The sequence below is a fragment of the Aethalodelphis obliquidens genome, unplaced genomic scaffold, assembly GCF_003676395.1.
Source record: "Aethalodelphis obliquidens isolate GAN/ISIS:26980383/991018 unplaced genomic scaffold, ASM367639v1 scaffold48, whole genome shotgun sequence".
Taxonomy (NCBI): domain Eukaryota; kingdom Metazoa; phylum Chordata; class Mammalia; order Artiodactyla; family Delphinidae; genus Aethalodelphis; species Aethalodelphis obliquidens.
The window spans coordinates 1,392,588-1,413,333 of NW_020837992.1; the positions used below are offsets into that span (position 1 = coordinate 1,392,588).

At 48.7% G+C, this 20,746-nt stretch overlaps 1 protein-coding gene and 1 long non-coding RNA gene across 2 annotated transcripts in view; both read right to left on the reverse strand.

Moving 5' to 3' along the window:
* PLEKHA6 (pleckstrin homology domain containing A6) overlaps positions 1 to 13,839 on the reverse strand; it is a 137,835-nt gene extending 123,996 nt beyond the window's left edge. The window contains exons 1-3 of the mRNA XM_027082707.1: positions 13,317 to 13,839; positions 8,007 to 8,083; positions 4,449 to 4,506 (exon numbers count right to left, since the gene is read on the reverse strand). Coding sequence (XP_026938508.1) covers positions 4,449 to 4,506; positions 8,007 to 8,083; positions 13,317 to 13,399 — 218 coding nt within the window. The 5' untranslated portion in view covers positions 13,400 to 13,839. The remainder of the gene's footprint in view (positions 1 to 4,448; positions 4,507 to 8,006; positions 8,084 to 13,316) is intronic.
* Positions 13,840 to 15,899: 2,060 nt separating this feature from the next.
* LOC113607353 (uncharacterized) lies at positions 15,900 to 20,008 on the reverse strand. Its single transcript, XR_003427919.1, has 2 exons — positions 19,720 to 20,008; positions 15,900 to 16,022 (listed from the first exon to the last, which is right to left on the reverse strand). It is a non-coding gene; the product is annotated as an uncharacterized LOC113607353 (long non-coding RNA).
* Between the last annotated feature and the right edge of the window lie 738 nt (positions 20,009 to 20,746).

The window sequence follows — 20,746 nt, forward strand, 5'->3', positions numbered from 1 at the left end:
GTGGTTGAGATGTGGCCGAGGATGGTCAAGATGGCCCTATCAGCTCTGGAAGGACCCACCCAATCAGCCTGAGGAGTCACCACTGAGCCAACCCTTTAGAGGCCTTAGCGGGGCCGGTCATGTGTGCTTTGGTGTCCTCCAGTGGACATACGTGGTACATGCATACAGACTTGCAATGGGTTTTACCCACATTTTAACCCTTTGCTTTTTCTCTTCTCCCTGCACCACCCTTTCTGGTAAATGACCCCTTTAAAACTGCAGGCAGGCTTGAGCAATGACTTCAGCTGTGGAAACATGAGAATCACCTCCCAAGCACTATGAAGGAAAGAGTTTATTGACACACAATTATCATACTTGTCTGATCCCAGGCAAATATCAGTATTTGCTCATTGAAATTTGACTCAACCACACAAGGAGAAGAAGGAGAAAACCAGCTTCCCGAGTTATATATCTGACTTTTATTATTACCTCTTGGGATCCATGTCTGAGGTCCTCAGTTTCTAACTCACCCACCAACCGAATGTCATAAACCTTTGTAAGGAATTGATTGTGCAGGCAACTGTGAAAATAAGGAGAGTGGGCCAGAATCATTCATTCATTCACTCACTCACTCATTCAGTCAGGGGTTATTGATGCCTCCCTTGTCCAAGCAAGGCACTGAGGATGCTGGATGCAGCTGTGGCATTATGCTAAAGAGCCCAGCCTATGAAATCAGGCAGACGTGAGGCTGCATCCCAGCTTTGCTTTCTATAAGCTTCATGACATTGAACAAGCATTTACTCAGTTTCGGTTTTTTCCTTACTTTCTCAAACAGTTAGAAATGACAGTACCTCCTTCATAAAGCCGATCGAGGATTGAATGAGTTGTAAATGTAGTAAAGCTCTCAGCTCTGAGAGTGGCCACAGCTGCTCCTGGTGTGCAGAGTGGCCACCAAACCTGGGAATGATGCGAATGCATGACAGGATAGCTGACATTTCATCACAATACAAAACGAAATCATATGGTCTATGTTTCCGGACCTTACAGCCACCTTACGTCCCCTCTGCCCTTGATGAGTTTTCATTCTAGACCAGTAGTTCTCAAAGTGTGGTCCCCAGGGCAGCAGCAGCAGCATAACCTGGGAACCTGTTAGAGGTGCAGAGTCTCAGACCCTCTGAATCAGAAACTCTATGGCTGGGGCCAAGCAACCTGTTTTGACAAGCCCTCCAGATGATTTGGATGCACACTCAAGTTTGTGAACCACTGATCTAGGGAAAATGACACGTGTAAACAAAGAATTACAATACAGGTGGGCTCTCCTGAGCAAGTGACACCATGAGCAGAGTCTTGAAGGAAGAGCAAGTGTTCACAGGTGGACACAAGCCATGTTGGAGGAGGGATTCCACTAAGAAAGGCTGGGGGCATGGAATGGAGGTGTGTGCTAAGGGAACCACAAGCGATTTAGTCTATCAAAATGGGGTGTGGGGGGAGGCTGGAGAAGGTGGGCCGGAGCCAGATTACAAAGCCCTTTCAAGTGCCTGAGAAAGGAATTTAGATTTTATCCTATAACTGATGGGAAGCATGGAAGGTGTCTAAAGGAGAATGATATGACCACATTTGCATTGTAGAAAAAAAGCACTCTTGGGATTTCCCTGGTGGTCCAGTGGGTAAGACTTTGTGCTCCCGATGCAGGGTGCCTGGGTTTCATCCCTGGTCAGGGAACTAGATCCCTCATGCATGCCGAAACTAAGACCTGGTGCAGCCAAAATGAAAGAGAGAGAGAGAGACAGAGAGAGAGAGAGACGGAGAGAGACAGAGAGAGAGAGGGAGAGAGAGGAGAGAGAGAGAAAAAGAAAGAAGAAAAAGAAAGAAAAAAGCACTCTTGCAAGCAGTATGGCCTGGAGGCAGGAGGATGAGTTGGAAAGCTGCAGAATGATCCAGGTGAGAGCCCGTGTGGGCATGAACTTGGGTGGTGGCCATGGGGATGATGAGAAGTGGGTGGGTTGAGAGATATTTAGGAGGAAAATTGACAGGACCTATGGGGGAGGGGCCTGAAGGTTCTGCTTTGGTGGCACTTCTGACAAAGATGGAACCGGTGTTGGTGATGGGAAGGCAATGAGTTCAGGACTGGAAAGGCTGAATTGGGGGTGCTGAGGAGAATGCCCTGGGCTGGTAGAGAGGAATTAATTATGCCTCTATTGTTTCTCTCCCAACATTTTTCATTCATTCATTCATTGCACCAAATATTGGGTTCCTATCTTGTTCCAGAAAGGTTCCAGGACAGAGTGGAACACAAGATAGCCAGAATCTGCTCTCAGGGTTGACACAGCAGTGGGGGGCACCAGCCATAAAATAAGTAACGGAATACGTAAAAAAAACCTTTCAGGTAGCGGTAGGTGCTATGAAGAAAAATAAGGGGGACTAAGGAGGAGCAGGAGGGAACTTCAGAGGGGTCATCAGGAAAGGTCCGCTGAGAACATGACACTTGAGCTCAATGTTAAGTAGGAGCCAGATGTACAAAATAGGAGGAAAGTGGGCTTCCCTGGTGGTGCAGTGGTTGGGAGTCGGCCTGCCGATGCAGGGGACGCAGGTTCGTGCCCCGGTCCGGGAAGATCCCACATGCCATGGAGCGGCTGGGCCCGTGAGCCATCCATGGCCGCTGAGCCTGCGCATCCAGAGCCTGTGCTCCGCAACGGGAGAGGCTGTAACAGTGAGAGGCCCGCGTACCGCAAAAAAAAAAAAAAAAAAAAAAAAGGAGGAAAGTGCACCCAGGCAGAGGGAACAGCAAATGCAAAGGTCCTGAGGTAAAAGTGAGTTTGGCCTGATGGAGAAGATGAAAATCAGCACAGCTGCCCAGTTGCGGGAGATGAGGGCAGTGAGGGGAACAAGGCCAGACCATAGTAGTTTTTAAAGACTGATGAGATGAGGTAATACATGTGAAAGTTCAGGACCTCCTGGCAGTCCAGTGGTTAAGACTCCGTGCTTCCACTGCAGGGGGCATGGGTTCCATCCCTGGTCGGGGAATTAAGATCCTGCATGACATGCAGCCAAAAAAAAATACATGTAAAAGTGCTTCATAAGGGACTTCCCTGTGGCGCAGTGGTTAAGAATCCGCCTGCCAATGCAGGGGACACGGGTTTGAGCCCTGGTCCAGGAAGATGCCACATGCCACAGAGCAACTAAGCCCATGTGCCACAACTACTGACCCTGTGCTCTAGAACCTGCAAGCCACAACTACTGAAGCCCGCGTGCCACAACTACTGAACTGCAATTACTGAAGCCCACACGCCTAGAGCCCGTGCTCTGCAACAAGAGAAGCCACCACAATGAGAAGCCCGTGCACCACAACGAAGTGTAGCCGCTGCTCACCACAGCTAGAGAAAGCCCGCACGCAGCAACAAAGACCTAACACAGCCATAAATAAATAAATAAATAAATAAATAAGAAAGTGCTTCATAAATGATCTCAAGAACCAGTCACACACAAAGGAATACTAAGGTGGTATCTTCAAGGAGAAAAGAAGTAAGTCTTAACTGAAGCAAGGAGTTTGGCTCAATTTCAGGAAAAGCTCAGGCTATGAGAGCCATGTCATATCAAAACAACTTCCAAAATGGATCATTTGTCCATTTTTGTTGTTGTTTTTGTTTAAGAATATGGTTAACAGCCGAGTTGATGTAAGTGCTGGCTGGTCTTGAGGTGGGAGATGGAAAGAGGACCTCTCATAGCACAGACAAGGAAGGCGAGGAGGAAGGGAGGGCAGGAAGGAGGTTCTCCCTCGCCGGCTGGGTGAGGGCTCCCTCTGCGGGCGCCGGTGTTCGTGCAGCTGCTCTCCACCAGCCCTGCAGGCCTGAGCACGCCTGCCTCACCCGTTGGAACAAAGCCAGGACCCAGCCCGGTTGGAGGGTGGAGAGACCCAGGCCAAGGTACCCCAGGCAACAGAGGGCTCTGACCAACCCCTGAGGGGAACACAGAGCCCAGACACACACCCGCCACCCCCAGGATGGCAAATGCCCCCATCCAGGAGGGCAAGAGTGACGTTGTCCACCTTGCCACCACCTGACCTGCCGGGCTCACACCTGCCCTCCAACCAGCTCCACTTCCCACCTCTCATGACACACTGCGCTTCATCTCCTTCTAGAACAGCCTCTTTCCTCTACTCTGTCCCTCCCACCCACATAGCCCAGCCCAGAGCTCCACTCACGCCTCCCCACCCCATCTCAGAAAAATTCCCATGACTGACACTGGCTGTCTTGGACGAACATACACACAGACACACACACACACACGCACACACCCTGGGCTTTATCTGCAGTGCTCACTTGGAAGCTTTGACATCTCTTGGCCATTCACAGACCCAAGCAAGGCCTCCAGCAAGACCCTTTAACTATCTCCCTGCCCAAGGAGGCATCAGGTACAAAGACAAAGGTAGAACCAACAGCAAGACCAGAAAGAAACTCCATTTTACTCACTTGATGAAATACACAGCTCCTTCCTGGGTGGAATCCATCTCCCAGCCCTTGGGCAAACCTGTGAGGAAGCAAGATCACAAAATCACCCTCTCTTCCACAAGCCCAATCTGCACTCTGGAAGGATGGGGGCCAGGAGAGCTAGGAAAATTCACAGATAAGCCAGTAGTGTTCAAACCAACAATTTCACCCTTTTCCATCCACTATTTTTATCAGTCTGTGTTTCCAGCAAGTAAGAGAGATGGCAGTGCAGGGGACATCCCCCGTCAATGAGCAGTAAAGTGACCAAAGAGATCACTGCTTTGCAGGCTTTGCTCATTCATTCAACAAACTTCTTTTTTTTGCGGTATGCAGGCCTCTCATTGTTGTGGCCTCTCCAGTTGCGGAGCACAGGCTCCGGATGCGCAGGCTCAGCGGCCATGGCTCACGGGCCCAGCTGCTCCGCGGCATGTGGGATCTTCCCGGACCGGGGCACGAACCCGTGTCCCCTGCATCGGCAGGTGGACTCTCAACCACTGTGCCACCAGGGAAGCCCCCCATTCAACAAACTTTTATTGAGCATCTACTCTGTGCCAGGCCCTGTGCTGGCCCCCAGGGATATAGCAGTGAATGCATAGATGATTGCCCTGGAAGGGTCCTCAGGATCACCCCTGCTTATATCACAGAAACAGAAGTTGGTGCCAAGGGTGGGTCACTTGCCCCAGACCTTATGGATAATTAGCACCCAAGATTAGACCAGGACTCGAGTCTTCAAATCCCAGACCAGTGTTATTACCTCCAGATTCTGCTGCTTCTGGACAAGACACCAAGGACCAGAAAATCAGTCCCAGAAAAAATGAAGAGACTGAAAACATTTTTTTCTTAATACTACCTCCGAAAGAATTTATCCATGAAAATGCTCAGAATGGAGAATCACTGACTTGCAAAACAAGAGAGGACTGAATAGCCAAAGAAGCTGACCTTGGCTCGGAAGCGTCTAGGCAGTCCTCCAGGTGGGCGCAGCCCCTGCTGGACAGCTCCAGAGAGACACAGCCCCTCCTTCTCCAAAGAGCACTCTGTTAGCCTCCACCTCTGCCCACCCTCCCAAAACAGCCACCCTGGCAGAGTCCTGCCTCCCTGGCAAACCCAAGGCAGAGGAGGAGGGGTCTTCTGAGAAACCCGAGAGAATCCAGTGTCAGAGGTGGGGACAGGCAGGGTACTGGTAGAGATCGTTCCTTTGGGGGTGCAAAAGCCCTGTGGCTGACACATTACAAAACAGGTGCGGATCCTCTCAACACTCGCTGCCACTTTTCTGATCAGTTCAAACGTTTACCTTGTGTACGAGGTTTTATAAAATACAGCTATTCACTGCTGGTCTGAATCTCTCCTGCTATGTTACCAGCTGCCTTAGGCTCCAAGCTGCTGGAATGCAGGGCTTGGGTTCTACAGAGTGGTGGGCCCGGTATTTGTTCACTCATTTCACTCACCCCTGTGTAGCAAGGGTATGTATTTCCATACTTGCTGCTGCTGCTTCAATGCAGCAGGGCAGCCAGCGGTCCCACCTCCCTCTCAGGACTTGGTCCAGAGAAATGATAACACCAGCTGCCACTTAGTGAGAGCTTCCTTCCTCTAAGGTACACATTTCCCCACTACTAGCATATTTAATCTGCACAGCAACATTATACAATAGGCATCAGCCCAAACATTTTTACAGATGAGGAAACTGAGACCCAGAGAGGTCAATCAACTTGCTTAAGGTCACACAGGAAGTGTCTGGGCCAGGATGTGAGTCTGGTTTACTGCCTCCAAAGCTCACATTCTCTCCTCTGTGCTGCCCCATAAATGCTACTTGTTCCCCTCTGTCCCTGTGCGAGGATGTTCCCATTCAGAAGGGCGTGGGTTGGCAGCCTCCCCAAATAGAGGGATCCCCACTGGGTCAGAACCATAAATAATCCTGCCAGTGTGATGTGCCTGGGAAAGAGGCCAGCGTGGATTATGTCCCCTGCCTTTTCCAGCAACTTCCCTCCACACTGCCCTCTCTGCCCGGGCAACACCAAGGGTGCTTATATTCCTGTCCAGGCGGAGTGCCCGCTAAGGCAGCTGCCCTCCCAGCAAGCTTCAGGGGCATCTTAACCCCTTCCCAGCCTTGGACAACCAGTTAGCTGCAGCCAAAAATGAAAGAATTGGCTCACAGACTTGCATGCATCCTCTAGCCTTACCTAGGGTCACGGTGAGCTGGATGGACTCAAACTGCAAACAGCCAACACCAACCCAGAAGAAGAAAACAGCCCCTGCCCCTGGGGTCAGGAAGCTTCACTTCAAGTCAAAAATACAATAGTGACAATAACAATAGCAGTCACCGCTGTTGACAGTGACTCTGTTGCCTAATTTGTGCTACAACCTTTTGAGATTCATAATCCTATCCCCATTTTATGGATTAAGAAGGTGAGTCCCAGAATTAAACCACTTGCTCAAGACCACACGAATAGAAAGTTGAGCCAAGATTTGAGCTCAGGTCTCTGTCTCTAGAACTTATGCATTTAACCCCAACGCTGCTTTGCTTATTAACGGAGTGGCCTTGAGCCAGGCACTTCCTCTCTGCTCTTCCATTTCCCTACCTTTAAAATGAAGGAGTCAGACTCCATGATCCCTGAAGTCCCCTCTGGCTCTAGAACCACAGTGAGTCTAGTCCTGAATCTAAAAGAAAGTAGGCTCTGGGCAAGTCAACACCTTGACCCAGCATGTCCATGAGTGATCGGGACTCTGTGTAGTTGGGTGAAGGGCTGGAAGGCCAGAAGGGCAGGGGGTTTCCAACGCTGTCGCTCCCACCCCTCCCCTTATTGGTCTATAGTGGCAACCCGAAGAGGAGGATGATTGTTCCCTTGAAGTACCCCAGGCCTTCTGACTCTTGGTGTCTCCACCTCTTCAACTTAGAATGAAATCATCTTTGTCCGGAGGGGTCCTATCTTCCCCACTAGGCTGGGAGGTCCCTGAAGGCTTAGTAATGGAGTCTTCTTCATAGTAAGCAATCAGTGTTGGCCCTGTCCCCTTTTCTTTCATGTTCCCCTCAATGTGAAGCAGCTCCTGCTAGTCATGTGGGGTTATTTTAATTTAATTTAATTTAAATAAAAAATTCAGTTCCTAGGTCACACTAATCACATTTCAATTGCTCAGTAACCCCATGTGGCTCATGGTGACTGTACTGGGCAGCAGAGAAAGAGAACATTTCCATCATGGCATAAAGTTCTATGGTACCGCACTGGGGGCTAGGGTTCTGCCCAGTTCGGGAGCTCTCAGGATGGAAGGGATTTTCTGACTGGGCAGGGGGATGAGAGAGGAGTAAGCTCTTTCTCCTCAAAGGTCAGTCCCAGATACTAGTCATGGGGCTGGAAGTTTGAAAAGACCTCAAGGTGAGCGTCACCCCTCCTGCAAAATCCCCCACATGGTGGGCCAAATGCTCAGCTGAGTCTGTCCATGGAGAAACGAAAAGTCGGAAGCAAAGTCAGCGTTGGGGGTTCCCACAGCCACCTCAAGCCATGCCTCCTCATGGATTGCAAAGGCAGGGACAGATGAGATCCTTACCTGGGCTGGAGGAGTGTCCACTCTGGATGGGCGATTCTGTACCAGGGTGCACCCAGCTGGTTGACTTTTCTTCATCACTAGAGAAGACCAGAAAGAACATGTGAGATACAAAAGAGGCTTCTGTGAGGAGGACACCCATCTCCACATTCACATCAGTACTGACTGTCTGATCCCAGACACCTGACATGGGGGCACCCAGGCTGCCTTCATTCACTCACGTTCACAGAGCATTTACTGAGCAGACTCTGGGGATTCAGAGATTTATAATCCTGGATCCCTGACCTCAAAGAACATCTAACTCATGGGGAAACAGACAAGAAAAAAGACATTTGGAATATGATGTGATAGGAGCTATATAATCCCTACTATAGCTATGCTCTCTCTGCAGAGAGAGCATTTCACCATCAGAGAAGGGAGTACTCCCTGGATGGAGTTAAGGAAGGGGAACAGCATGAAGGCTTCAAGAAGGAGGTGACATTAAAGGTGAATGGTGAAGCCATGTGGAACGTACACGGAAGGTCCTTAACTGGCAGCTTCTCAATGGATAAGAGAAGAGGAGGCTGGGTGAACTGACAGTCCCTGAGTGTATGCAGGGCTGTATACCATCATTCACGATGGTCCCTCACATTAGGAATATTACAGATTATGAATCTGAGGTTCAGAGACGTTAAGTAATTTGCCCAAGTTCATACAATAAATAACTGATGAGGCCAGGATTCAGACCTAGATGTGCCCCCCTTAAAACCCAAGCTCTTTTTAACATCTCACTCCCAGCAAGCTGGGCTCCCCAGCAGTGCAGATCCTCTGGGCTCTAGACGCCATGGCAGATGAGTCCATTGACCTTTCCCACCAACCAAGGATACCAATATTTCCTGAGCCAGAGGTATGTGGAGGAGAGGACTCCCAGATCACCCAGGCTTTAGGCTGGGGCCTTGGGGTCCAGGACAGGACTCCACTCAATAATTAATACCTTAACTAATATAGTAAACTCCACTAAGAAGGGTGCCACTAAATTTCTACTAAAGTAAGATATACAATAAACTGCACATATTTAAAGTGTACAATTTAATAAGTTTTGACATAGTTGTACACCTGTGAAACTATCACCAAAATCAAGATGTGAAGCCTCCAGATTTTCTTGGCGCTCCTTTGTAATTCCTGTCTCCTACCCTGCCGGCTCCTATCCTCCCCCACCCCCCTGCAGCAACAGATCTGTTTCCTGTTACTATAAATTCGTTTGCATTTTCTGGAGTTCTTAGAGTTTCATATACGTGGAATCATACAAACTAGGCTTCTTTGTCTGACTTCTTTCCTTCTCGTCTTTCTTCCATGTGCTAGCATGTGTTAGTAGTTCATTCCCTTGCAGGATATACCTCATGTGCTCATCCCCTCACCTGCTGATGGACATTTGGGTTGTTTTCAGTTTGGGCCATTACAAATAAAGCTGCTTTGAACACTCGGGTCCAAGTCTTTGTGTGGATTTATGCTTTCTTTTCCCTTGACTCCACTAATTTTCCTCTGAGTTTGAACACCTGCTGCAGGAAAAACGTTCCCAGATGACCCACCCCTCTGATGAAGAGAGAATAAACAAAGTTTCTTAAACAAAGCTCTGGAGCCATGTGCACCTTTGGAGATGACCTGTGGTCTGGGCTTTGGTCCTGGGAGGCAGGGGAAGAGGAAGCCAAGGAAGGGGGCACCTCCTTACACCTTCTCTTCAGCTGCCCTGAGATTTCTGGCCCTGACCCCTTCTTCCTCTCACACTATCGGCTCCTTCAGACTTCACGTCAATCTCCACCCCGCCTGGACATCACCGACAATCACAGGGTCACAGAGGTGGGCACAACCCACCATTCCCTCAACTTCCTCTCCCCCAACCTTCCCCCACCCTCCAGTCATCAGTCCCTGGTGAAAAACAATGCAGTCACAGACCTTCTCCACTCTAGCTTTGAGCCCAAAGCTGGTGGGGAAATTGTGGCACCAGGAGGACTGGGGTCATTGCAAATCCACCAGCTATAATCTTCTTCAGGGGCCCCAATCAGTTGCCATTTGCCAAGTGTTCTAAGGCTTCCCACCAACCTCAAGTCCCAAGCCTGCCTCTCCTCCCCTCCCTCTCACCCATTCTCCATGGATAATCTCATCTCTTAACTCAAGAGAAATAGAAACCACGAGGCAGGTTTCTACCCAATACACTCAACCTCCCCCTCAAACTTATCCATATTTCCACCCATCCTTTAATGCTTGTCTCTACATTGGAGAAAAGGTGGCCTCCTCCCACTGAAGGCTAGTCCTTTTGCGTGGGTCACAGTCTCCATCATCTCCTGTCTTTTCTAGACCCTTTTTCTATTGAGCATCGCAGATTTGTATCTTCAACTTCTCTCTCCCTCTCGGGTCCATTACTTGAGCCCCCACTCCTGTTCGTGTGTTCCAGTCTGAACCCTCTATCTCTCTCTTAATGCCGTCTCCCCTTCTAGCTTTCTTCTCGTGTTCCTCTTCTTATTGACCAAACATCCCTGTTAGAAACTAGTTCCTTCTAACTGTCCCCACTTCCTGGCCTCCCATTCGCCAATTCTCTGCAATCTGGTTTCTGTTCCCAGCCTTCCCCTGAAACCACTTTCCTAGAGGTCATTAAACACCCCCAGTTCCTAAATCCAGTAAACACTTTCCAGTCTTAAGCTCATTTGGCTTTTCCACGGTTGACCATCCCTTCCTTCTTAACATCTCTCTTCCTTCCCTCTGGGGGGCACGCTACCCTGGCCGTGGTGCTGCCCACCTCTGCATCCTGGGTCTCCTCCAGTCTGGCCTCTCTTCCTCTATCCTTTCCTTTAATGCAGTGCTGCCTGGGGACCCTCCTGTCTTCTCCCTCACACACTCCAGGGTGGTCCCAGCTCTACATGAAGACTCTCCAGCCCAGGCCTCTCTCTTCAACCTCTATCCTGTACACCCAGCCACCTGTGGGACATCACTTCCTGAATGTCCCATGGGGACCTCAAAATCAATATTTCCCGGCTGGATCTGTACTTTCCCTAAAGTCTGTTCCTCTTCCCATACTCCTGATTTCTATCAAACTCAAGTTAAAAATTTTAAGATTTATCTTCAGCTCTTCCCCCTCTCACCCCTCGTTCCTCAACATTCAGGGAGTAAATGGAAACTCTCAATTCTATGCCTAAAGATTTCTCCCACCTCTCCCCGCCCTTCCCCTCTATTCTCGGTGCTTTAATTCAAGTCTTTTGGACTTGGTGATTGCCTCCTAACTGCTTTCCATACCTCAAGTTTTTCCCCTTGCCTCCCTACTCAGCCCTCAAATCACCGTCAATGCAGCTGCCAGAGAGCTCCTTCTAAAACACAGGTCTAACTATGTCACTCCTCTGTTTAAAATCTCCTTTGGTCTCCCATCACTTACGGGATCAAGTTCAAACGCCTTAGCCTAACACACAAGGCCTCTCCGAAGCTGCCCACTTCCTACCTGTCTTGCCTCACCTTCTGCAGCACCCCAGCCACCTCCACTCCACCTCTGCTGAATCTCTCAGAGTGTTCTAGATAACCTGGGCTCCAGCAACCACCGGTGCCCTCCATCCCACAGGCCTCTGCCTCAAGGCCCCTTTCATTCTAGTCTCTCTCCTCCAGAAGCAGCTCAAATGTTTCCTCCTCTAGGAGGCCCCCCCTCAACTCCTCAGAGCATTAGCTCTTTCTTCCTTATGTTCCTATAGCATCATGTAAATACCTCTGGAATGTATCTTATTATTTCATAAGTATTTATTTGCATTTTCTCTCTACCACCTTCAAGGAAAAACCTGTATCTGATTGTTTTTTATCCCAATACCTAACACTGCAGCAGACAAATAGCGGATACTCAATAAATGTCTGTGGAACGAACGACAAAAAGAAGCTGGAAGGCAAGCAAGAGATTGAGAAGAAAGATGAGAAAAGCCAAATTAACCACTTCGTCAGAACGCCCGAGGAGCTTGTGGAAATCGAGATTCCAAGGCCCACGCAAGATCTTCTAACTCGGACAGAATCTTTGGAGGCAGGGCTAGGGAATCAGCCTTTTTAACTAAGTTCCCTGGGTGATTCTCAAACCACTGACCAAAGGGACTCCAGTTTAAATCCTGGAGACGTCCTGTTATTTAAGAATCTGACGTAGGGTCAAGAACTTTAGTGGACTTAATTTCTAAGATAGTATAATTACAACATCAATTTTGATCACAGTAATGATAACTACAGAAGAAAAGCCTACAGCAAATGTGGAAACGGTAACACCAACAAGAAACCGCTGGCTGCCTGCACTCCTGCAAAGGCACTTTGGTACGGGGGGGGGGAAAGCAATGCACTCAATTCAGCGGGGCCTGGGCTTGGTCGGAGCTCTGATTAACAAGTGGTTTTATCTCAGAAAAGTACTCTCAATCTCTGCAGACCTCGCTTCCTGTCTGAAACATGAGGGGGTTGCATCCAAGCCTCCTTTCAGCTCTAATGTTCTGTGAGTGGCTATCTTGAGAAAGGGAAAACCCATCATGTGTGGGTAACAGTTCAAATGCTGTGCTTCTAGACTTGCTATATTATCGGGAAATTTCTATCGTGGCAAAAGAAGCCTATAGAAGTAGGCCAAAATAGCACCAGCGGAGCCACTCTGTTATAATGAGATTATGCCAGAGCCATTTTGGTTTATGTAATTAATATAACAGTGCTAATATATTACTGAGAACAGCAAAGCCTCCCTCTCTCTAAAGAATACCAAATGGACTGTGGGCATCTTCTTCCCCTTGACCACAGCCCCATAAAGATGCAGGAGGGAGAGGGGTTGCCATCTAGGGAACCCTGAGTCCTGGGGTGAGGGAATGCAGGGAAGCGGGCGGTAGAGGCAGGGTCTCCTGGTATGTTGTCCCTTAGCCCAAGTCTTCCCATAGGAAATGGTCGGGGAGTGGACACAAGAAAGAAAGGACTCACTCCTGTCCCCGTCAATGGCCAAAGCTGAAAGGAAGGAACTGCAGGCTGGGCAGCAGCTCTAGTCATCTTCCTCAGGGTTCCCATCCTGCCTGTGACCAGGCGAGAGGGGAAGGTCTGCACCTGCCCTGCCCTGCCCTGCCTTTCCAGGTGCAGGGAATGCTGAGCCTCAGCTGGACTTTGACCCACTGGGGAAAAGACGGGAGACACATTCAAACAGGCATCGTGATAAACTTATTAGTTATGCCTGCTGTTCCAGCCATTGCTTACCCTGACCCTCTCCTGCCGGCCCCCAGCCCTGCTGCCTTTCAAGTCAGACAACTTTAAAGAAAAAAGAGAGAGGGAGAGAAGATGAAACAGAGACCCACATACTTGATGAAGAAGACTCTCCCCCCGCGGTCAACTCCGTAGGTCCACCGGCCGGGCAAGTCCAGCCAGTCGATCTCATCGGCCATCTCGGTGTCCCGCAGCCCCTCTCGCTCTCTGCCCACCCGGACGCCGGGCTGCGGGGCGGGGGCCTACCGCGCACCCCCCACTTTCTGCTCCTCCTTCAGGCGGTGATGGGGGAGGGGGTCCGATGCGGTCCAGCCCGGCCCGCGGCGTACCTCCCGGGTGCCTGGCAGGGACTCTGGCCTCTCGCTGAAGGCAGCTGGCCGCCAGCCGGCCAGCAGCGAGCGGAAGACTTAACCCTGGCCGGGCTGAACGAGCTCGGCGTGCGCGGCGGAGCCGGCCCCAGACACCTCCTGCCTCTGGAGTCTGCGCTCCCCTTCGTCTCCTTAACTTAATGAGGGGCAATTAGCGCATGAGTAATTCTGCCGCTCCTCTCGCCGGGACTGCTAACGAGCAGCGCCGAGGGTTCAGTCCCCTCTGCTCCCCGCGGCCGGGCGGCTGGCGGGGCCGAGCGAGCGGGAGCGCGAGCCGGAGGATCCCTCCCCGAAGGGAGCAGGTTGCAGTGTGCGAGCGAGGGTGTTGCCTCCCGCTCCCAGCTCCGAGCCCGCTCCCAACCTCCGGCCGGGCGAGCGGAAGGCGGAGCCCAGCGGCCGCTCCGAGGGGACTTCACAGCCGCGGCCCGGCGGGTCCCCGAGTCCTGACACGGGGCGCGGGGGAAGCAGTTTGGCTGAAAGAGCTTTGAATCACGAACCTAAGGCACATGTCCAGTCACTGACCGAAAAAGGGGAAATGATCAAACCTGGTTCTACTTGGCGGGAGGTTAGTAGAGGTACACAGGTCAAATGCAGGGAAGAGTGCACGGGTGTGAGTAGCAAGGGGCCCATTTTTGCTAAGATGTCAAACTAATTAGTCAAGCCAGTCCTTACCTTTCTTTCTGAGCACTTCCTCCAAGAAGCCTACCATGACTAAGTAGAATCAGAGTGAGATCTTAGAAACACACTCAGAAACCAACAGCTTTTATATCCCTTCCCCCTAATTTGCAACAGAAAAGGAAAGAAAAAGGGAAGAGAGAGAAAGACAGAGAGAGACAGAGAGAGGAGGGAATGTGTTCTGTGGTACAGGTTGCAAGCATTCAATACTAGCAGATCAAAAATGGTATTGCTGAAGCCCACAGTTCTGCTGTCTCTGGTCTGAATCAAAGTTGGACTCCAGTCAGCTTTCCCAGCTTACTCAGGACCTGCCCCCTGGGGCTCCAATTAGATGCACACTGTCTTAATCCATGTGTCAGACCCAAGGGGATAATTAGACAATGGGAGAGACACCTGTCTTTAGAGGACGCAATGTGTCACATGGCAGCTGGCAAGTCTCTGTCGAGTGAGCATACTTACTGTGAGCATTCTAGGGATTGGACGCCTGTTCCACCTAGGTAATTCCTACTTATCCCTTTGGTGTCCACCCATGTGTCACCTCCTCCAGAAAGCCATTCTTGATTCCACCCCAGGCAGATTTATATGTCCATCCTCCATGTGTCATGGAGCCTTATTAATAACGCTGTAGTGGAGCTTATCATACTATAAGGCAATCCTCGGTACTTATCTGTCTCCTTCATTAGGCTGTGTGCCCCTCGGGGCAGGGGCTCCATTTGATTCATCTTTATAGCCCCAGCACCTACCTGGGGCACCGGATTTATGTCTGATGAACAACTGATACTGTCCTAACTAGAAATGGCTCTTAACTCTAACCACAATCCTGTACTTTTGGACCCTATTTAGGGGCCTGATAAATATAACCAGCAGCACATCAGGCTGTGTGTGGGGAGAGCTTTCTGGAAAAAGGAACAACCGGTGAGCCTTCCCAGGAAACTCAAATGCTCAACCTAGGTGTAATGTGTATACATCTGATAGATACTGAAGCCAGCAGATGCCTCAGAGAACATCTCATCCAAGGCTCTTGTTTTAAATATGGGAAACAGAAGAGCGAAGAAGGGAAGGGAAGCTTCAGGTCACTGAGCAAGGATCTGCCCCTCAATGTCCAGGCCAAAGCTCTTCCCATTACATCATTCTATCTCCAACACTGGAAATTCACTCTGCCAACATATACAGGCTGATTCCTGGTGCCAGGTTTAAGTTGAGTCCATTCTCCAGACGCAAAAAGGAGCAAAACCCCATAATACCCAACTCTTTTCTCCCTTCTCAGATCCTACATGTTTCTAGTAAAGAAAGCTGCATTGGACAGTAAGGCAGAGCAGCACCTGAGAAGCATAGATGAGGATCCGTGTCCCTTTGTAGCTCCTGAATTGGGGGGGGTGGGAGGGTCAAAGGGTCAGGTTCCTCACCAGTCCCCCCGTCCCCAGCCTTGTGAAACACCTGTACGCCTCATCCCGCTGATAAAGCACAGAGCCACCTGCGCACCCCTGTGATATCAGAGGATCTGAACCACCGGAATTGCTGCCAAGATGCCTCCAGGGAAAATACCAGCAACCAGTGCACTCCCAGTCCAACCTGAGCAACCAGTAAGGGTGGCTTCTTGGGCTGAAGGTGGGTGGATATAGGGGACAAAATGACATATTTTTGAAAACATGTATTACACCGCTGTCTTCTTTGAGGAGTAAGGGCTCCTGCTGATTTCTTCACAAGATTTTTGTCTTGTTTATCTCTAATCTAGCCTGGGGCTCCTTGGAACATTTACCTAGACCAAAAAAAAAAAGCGAGTGGTTGAGATTTTTTACGCATTTGAAATAAGAAAAGAGATCAAGTTTGAAAATACTTTTCTGACTGTGGTGTATTCTCGCCAGTGACTCCTTACATTCTAGTTCTTGTTTATCAATTATGATCAGGATTGATACTGCTAATAAAGACATTTTAGCAAAGAAACTAAAGACAATGCAGAAAGGGAGTAGAAAACTCAAATAAAAATAGCTATTGGTTCAACAGTTACGTGGAAGAGGGCAGGAGGGTGATCTGTTGAAATGAAAACCTTACATGCTTTGCAGTCAAGTCAGAAATTTAGTTGTCTGCTCTTCCCTTACAGCAAATTTAATTTTATCTCTTTAAAAGGCAACAAAGCGTGTGGTAAAATATATCAGCAAAATTTAGAAATGATTCTGATTCTCTCATACGTTTGAAAGTTTAAATCAGTCACTTGAATGTTATTATGCTTCTGGCTTGGTTCCAGCAGTAGGCTGAAAAACAGCCCCCCAAAAGCTGTCCATGTAAAATCCCTGGAGCCCATGAATGTGACCTAACTTGCATGTAATTAAGACAAGGATCTGGAGAGGAGGAGATTATCCTGGATTATTTGGGTGGGCCCTAAATTCAATGACACATGTCCTTATAAGAGAAAGGCAGGGGGAGATTTGAGACAGACAGAAAAGGAGGAAGCAATGTGACCCCAGAGGCAGAGGATGAAGTGATGCCACCACAAATCAAGGAATGTCAACAGTCACCAGAAGCTAGAAGACGCAGAGAAGGAATTCTCCCCCAGAGCCTCCAGAGGGAGTGTGGCCCTGTCAACACCTCAGTTTCAGTCTTCTGGACTCCAGAATTGTGAGAAAATAAATTTTTGTTGTTTCAAGCCAGCCAGTTTGAGGTAATTTGTTATAGCAACATGGGAAATTAACACAGTACCTATAAGAAAATCATAAGTTAACGAGGACTGAAACATATGTCCATTATTTTTACTTGTCCAATATTCAATCTCCATTCTTCTGTTAATAGCCCCCTGAGTTTCCTTTTGGCATCTACCCTTCTGCCACTGTCCGTCCACGTGGGTTGATGGGCTGCCTCCACCCCCACCCCAGCTCCATTGGTTCAGGAAAGGACACATGACTCAGCCCAGACCAATGAGATTCAGTTTTAAAAAGATCCCAGAATTCTTGGGAGGAAGCCCATTATCTCTTGGATTTGAAGCTGGCAGGTATCATTTTGGTGCTGCTGGGGTCTTTCTGCAGGGAAAGCTTGCTGAAAGTGAAGCCAGTACAGGAGAAAGTGGAGTCAGAAGATGAAGACAGACTGGGTCCTCATATCCTATGAGCCCTAGGACCCAGCTTGCCAGAAGAGGCTCTACCCCTGGAATTTCAACTTGTAGGTGCCAATAAACACCTTTATTTGCTTCAGCCAATTGGAGTTGGGTTTCTGACCCTAACAACTGAAAAAATCCTAACCAGTACAAAGGTCACAGTGTCTTGTGTCCCTGTTTCTTTGTTGTAACCAATGTTTCTTTGGGAAAGCCAGTGAGATAACCACCTGCGTTTCTAGTGACTTGAGAATGCAGACTCTTCTCTGTCAATAGATGGTCTTAGGACCATCCAGTCAAAGCCCACACTTTCCCCCTAGAGGGTATTGGAGAACTCAGGAGAAGTACCCAGAGTTGTGATGATTCCGCAGGAGAGTTAGGACCACAACTCAGGTCTCCTGAAAACCTGATCAGTAGAAAGCTGTGTTTCAACGCATTTGCTTTATCATTTAAACATATTTGACCAAGAGACTCACAATTACAAGAAGATTATAACCGATACCTCTGCTCTACTAAAGAATAACCACAACAGTAATTTTTATTGAGTGCTGGTGTTGAATAGCTATGCTAACCAACAGGCTCGGTCACCAGCCACTGCTGATTATTTTACAGGAACTAGGAAGCAAAGGAAAAGAAGGCAAGGCCCTCTCTGTTGGGATTAGATATACGATTATGTAAACATGCAAGAGCCCAGACAAACTAGTTGCTTGATTAAAGTCGTGATTTGATAAGGGTTTGAGAGAGGCGGTTTTTGTTATAAAAAACAAAACTGGTTCTGGTAACCAGAGGATTGTGGACTCCTGAAGTTTCCCTACAGCCAGTTGAACTGAATTACATTTGTTTCACAGATATTTATCGAGTACCTTCTGTGACCCCAGTATTCTTCTAGGTACGGGGGATCCAGGAGTGAATAAAACAGAATGCCCTTGCTCTCGCAGAATTTACATTTAATAAATACATAGTCTCGGAGGACGATGAGTCTATGGAGAAAAATGGAAAGAGTAAAAGGATAGGAGAGCAGTGGATGCTGCTATCTTATATTCCATAGATTTCATATAGGGTTGGCAGGAAAGGCCTCATTAAGAAGAAGGACATTTGAACAGAGGCTTGAAGGAAGTGAGACAGCAAACCATGTGACACTGGGGAAACATATTCTAGGCAAAAGAAGTAATAAGCGCAAAGGCCCTGAGGCAGGAATATCCTTGGAGTGTTTGTGAAATAAGGAGGCCAGCGCTGCTGAAGCACAGTGAATGAGGGAAAGAGTAGTAGAAGGGGACTGGGGGGGGGGGGGGGGGGGGGGGGAGTGAGGAAAGCCAGATCATTCCAGGTCACTGTAAGAAGATCAGCTGTTATCTAAATGAGATGGGAAACTGCTGGAGGTTTGAGTGTAGGAGCAATATGACCATTGTGACTTAAGAACTCTTTTAGAGGATCATTCTGGCTGCTATTTGGACTAGGGTAGAAACAGATTCCAGCTAGGAGGTTACTGCAATAATCCAAGCAAGACATGATGATGGCTTGGTTCATGGTGTTGGGGGTAGAAGTAGTGAGAAATTGTCAGATTCTGGGTATCTTTTAAAGGTAGAACTAATAGGATTTGCCTACAGATTGTAATTGGGCTATGAGAGAAAGAGAATGAAGCATGATTTGCACATTCCTTTTCCTCCTGAGTGATGAGAATACACTCAAGGCTGACTTCCAAGTCTCCCTAGTACCTGATTACAAGGTATTTGGCCTGAGCACCTGGAAAGACAGAGCTGCCACTGACTGAGATGGGAATAGGCTGCAGGAAGAGCAGGCGTGGCAGGGGAGAGTGGGGGAACCAATTTAACTCTGAGCATGTTACGCTGGAGTTGCCTAAGAGATTCCCAAGCAGAGATGCCAAGGAGGTGACTGGGTATATGAGATTAGAGTCTGTCTCAGGAGTTAGAGATATTTGGTATTTTTTCAGCGATTAGATGGTATTAATGCCATGAAGCAGGTTGAGATAACAAAGGAAATGAGTGTAGGGAGGGAGGAGGCAGAGACCAAGGGCTGAGAACCAGGACACTCTACCTTTTAGAGGTCGTGTTAATGAAAAGGAACCTGCACAGAAGACTGAATAACAAGTGACTAGTGAAGCAGGAGGAGAACAACAGAGAATACTATCCTGGAAGTGAGCCTTGAGTGCATTCACATCACTCACAAGGAGGAGGAATGAGCAGATGGTGCCTGTGGTCTAGAAGGGTTGAGGTTAGGGTGGATTCTGTCTGAGCAGGAAAAGACTTGTACTCCTGTGTGCGAGGGTGGAGAGACGGCTCAGGCTACTTTTAAGTTGGTCTGAGAGGGGCCCTGGGAAGATGATCATTTCAGCTAATGAGCCCTTGCTTACCCTAGAGAGGAGTGCCTGAAATGTGCTTCCTTCAGCTGCATCTCTCATAGTCTCTGTGCTGGCTTCTCCTGGGAATGAGGCCAGCCCAAGATGGCGGTCTGACTTCTCCTGCCAGGACTGTGTCATGGAGCAAAGAACTGGCACTGGCAGCTTCCCTGAGGGGGAGGGGTGGAATGAAATAGTCAGTCAACAGCTCAAGGCAAGATATGCGGGCTGGGTGGAGCCTGGAGAAATGGTCCAGTAGTCATTGCTGATATTTCTTCTCTGGGTCTCTTCTTGAATCTACAGCTTAGGCAATGCTCTTTCTGTGCTGACTTTAATGTCTGATCTGGGGTTTTTCTAAAAAATGGCAGCTGTGCTGACTTTGGCATTTCCTGGAATTAACACAGCACTTTGGTTCAGTTTAGTTCAATAAACTTGTAAAGCACCATTATGCCTCTATCTCTGAATAGAGATACTGAAACTGTTCCAGCCGTTAGCCAACCAGTTTCTTCTCCTCCTGTCTCTGCCACCCACCAACCTGCTGGTCAGTCCCCTACATTGTTTTTGGTTCAGCATCATCCTCTCCATCCCTTATCTCCCTCTCACTTTGGGTAACTTCAGTGCTGATGTGAATAAACTATCCAATGTCCTAACCTCACAGTACCTTAATCTCTGCAACTCCAGGGACATTCACCTCCTCTCCAATAAGTTACTCACACCCAAAGCTGTTCTTTAGACTTTCTCACAACCCAGATTCACTCCAATTTGGAAAACATAAACTCTAATATCCTACTTTCTGACCACAGTTTTGTTCCTTTTAATACCCTCATTCCTTTCTTCCCTGTACACCTATTCTTTGCCTTCCTACTGTACCTTTATCCTCATGAGTTTCCTCTTAATCTACCAGTGAAAGCCTTTTTTTCACTTCCTGCACTGTTCAGCCCAAACTCATGGCCTGTCACTTCATTCCTTTACTAACCAGTATTCTAGTCCATGTGTCCTCAGCTGTACCCACACTGAAAACTCCACTCTGGATTAATCTGCC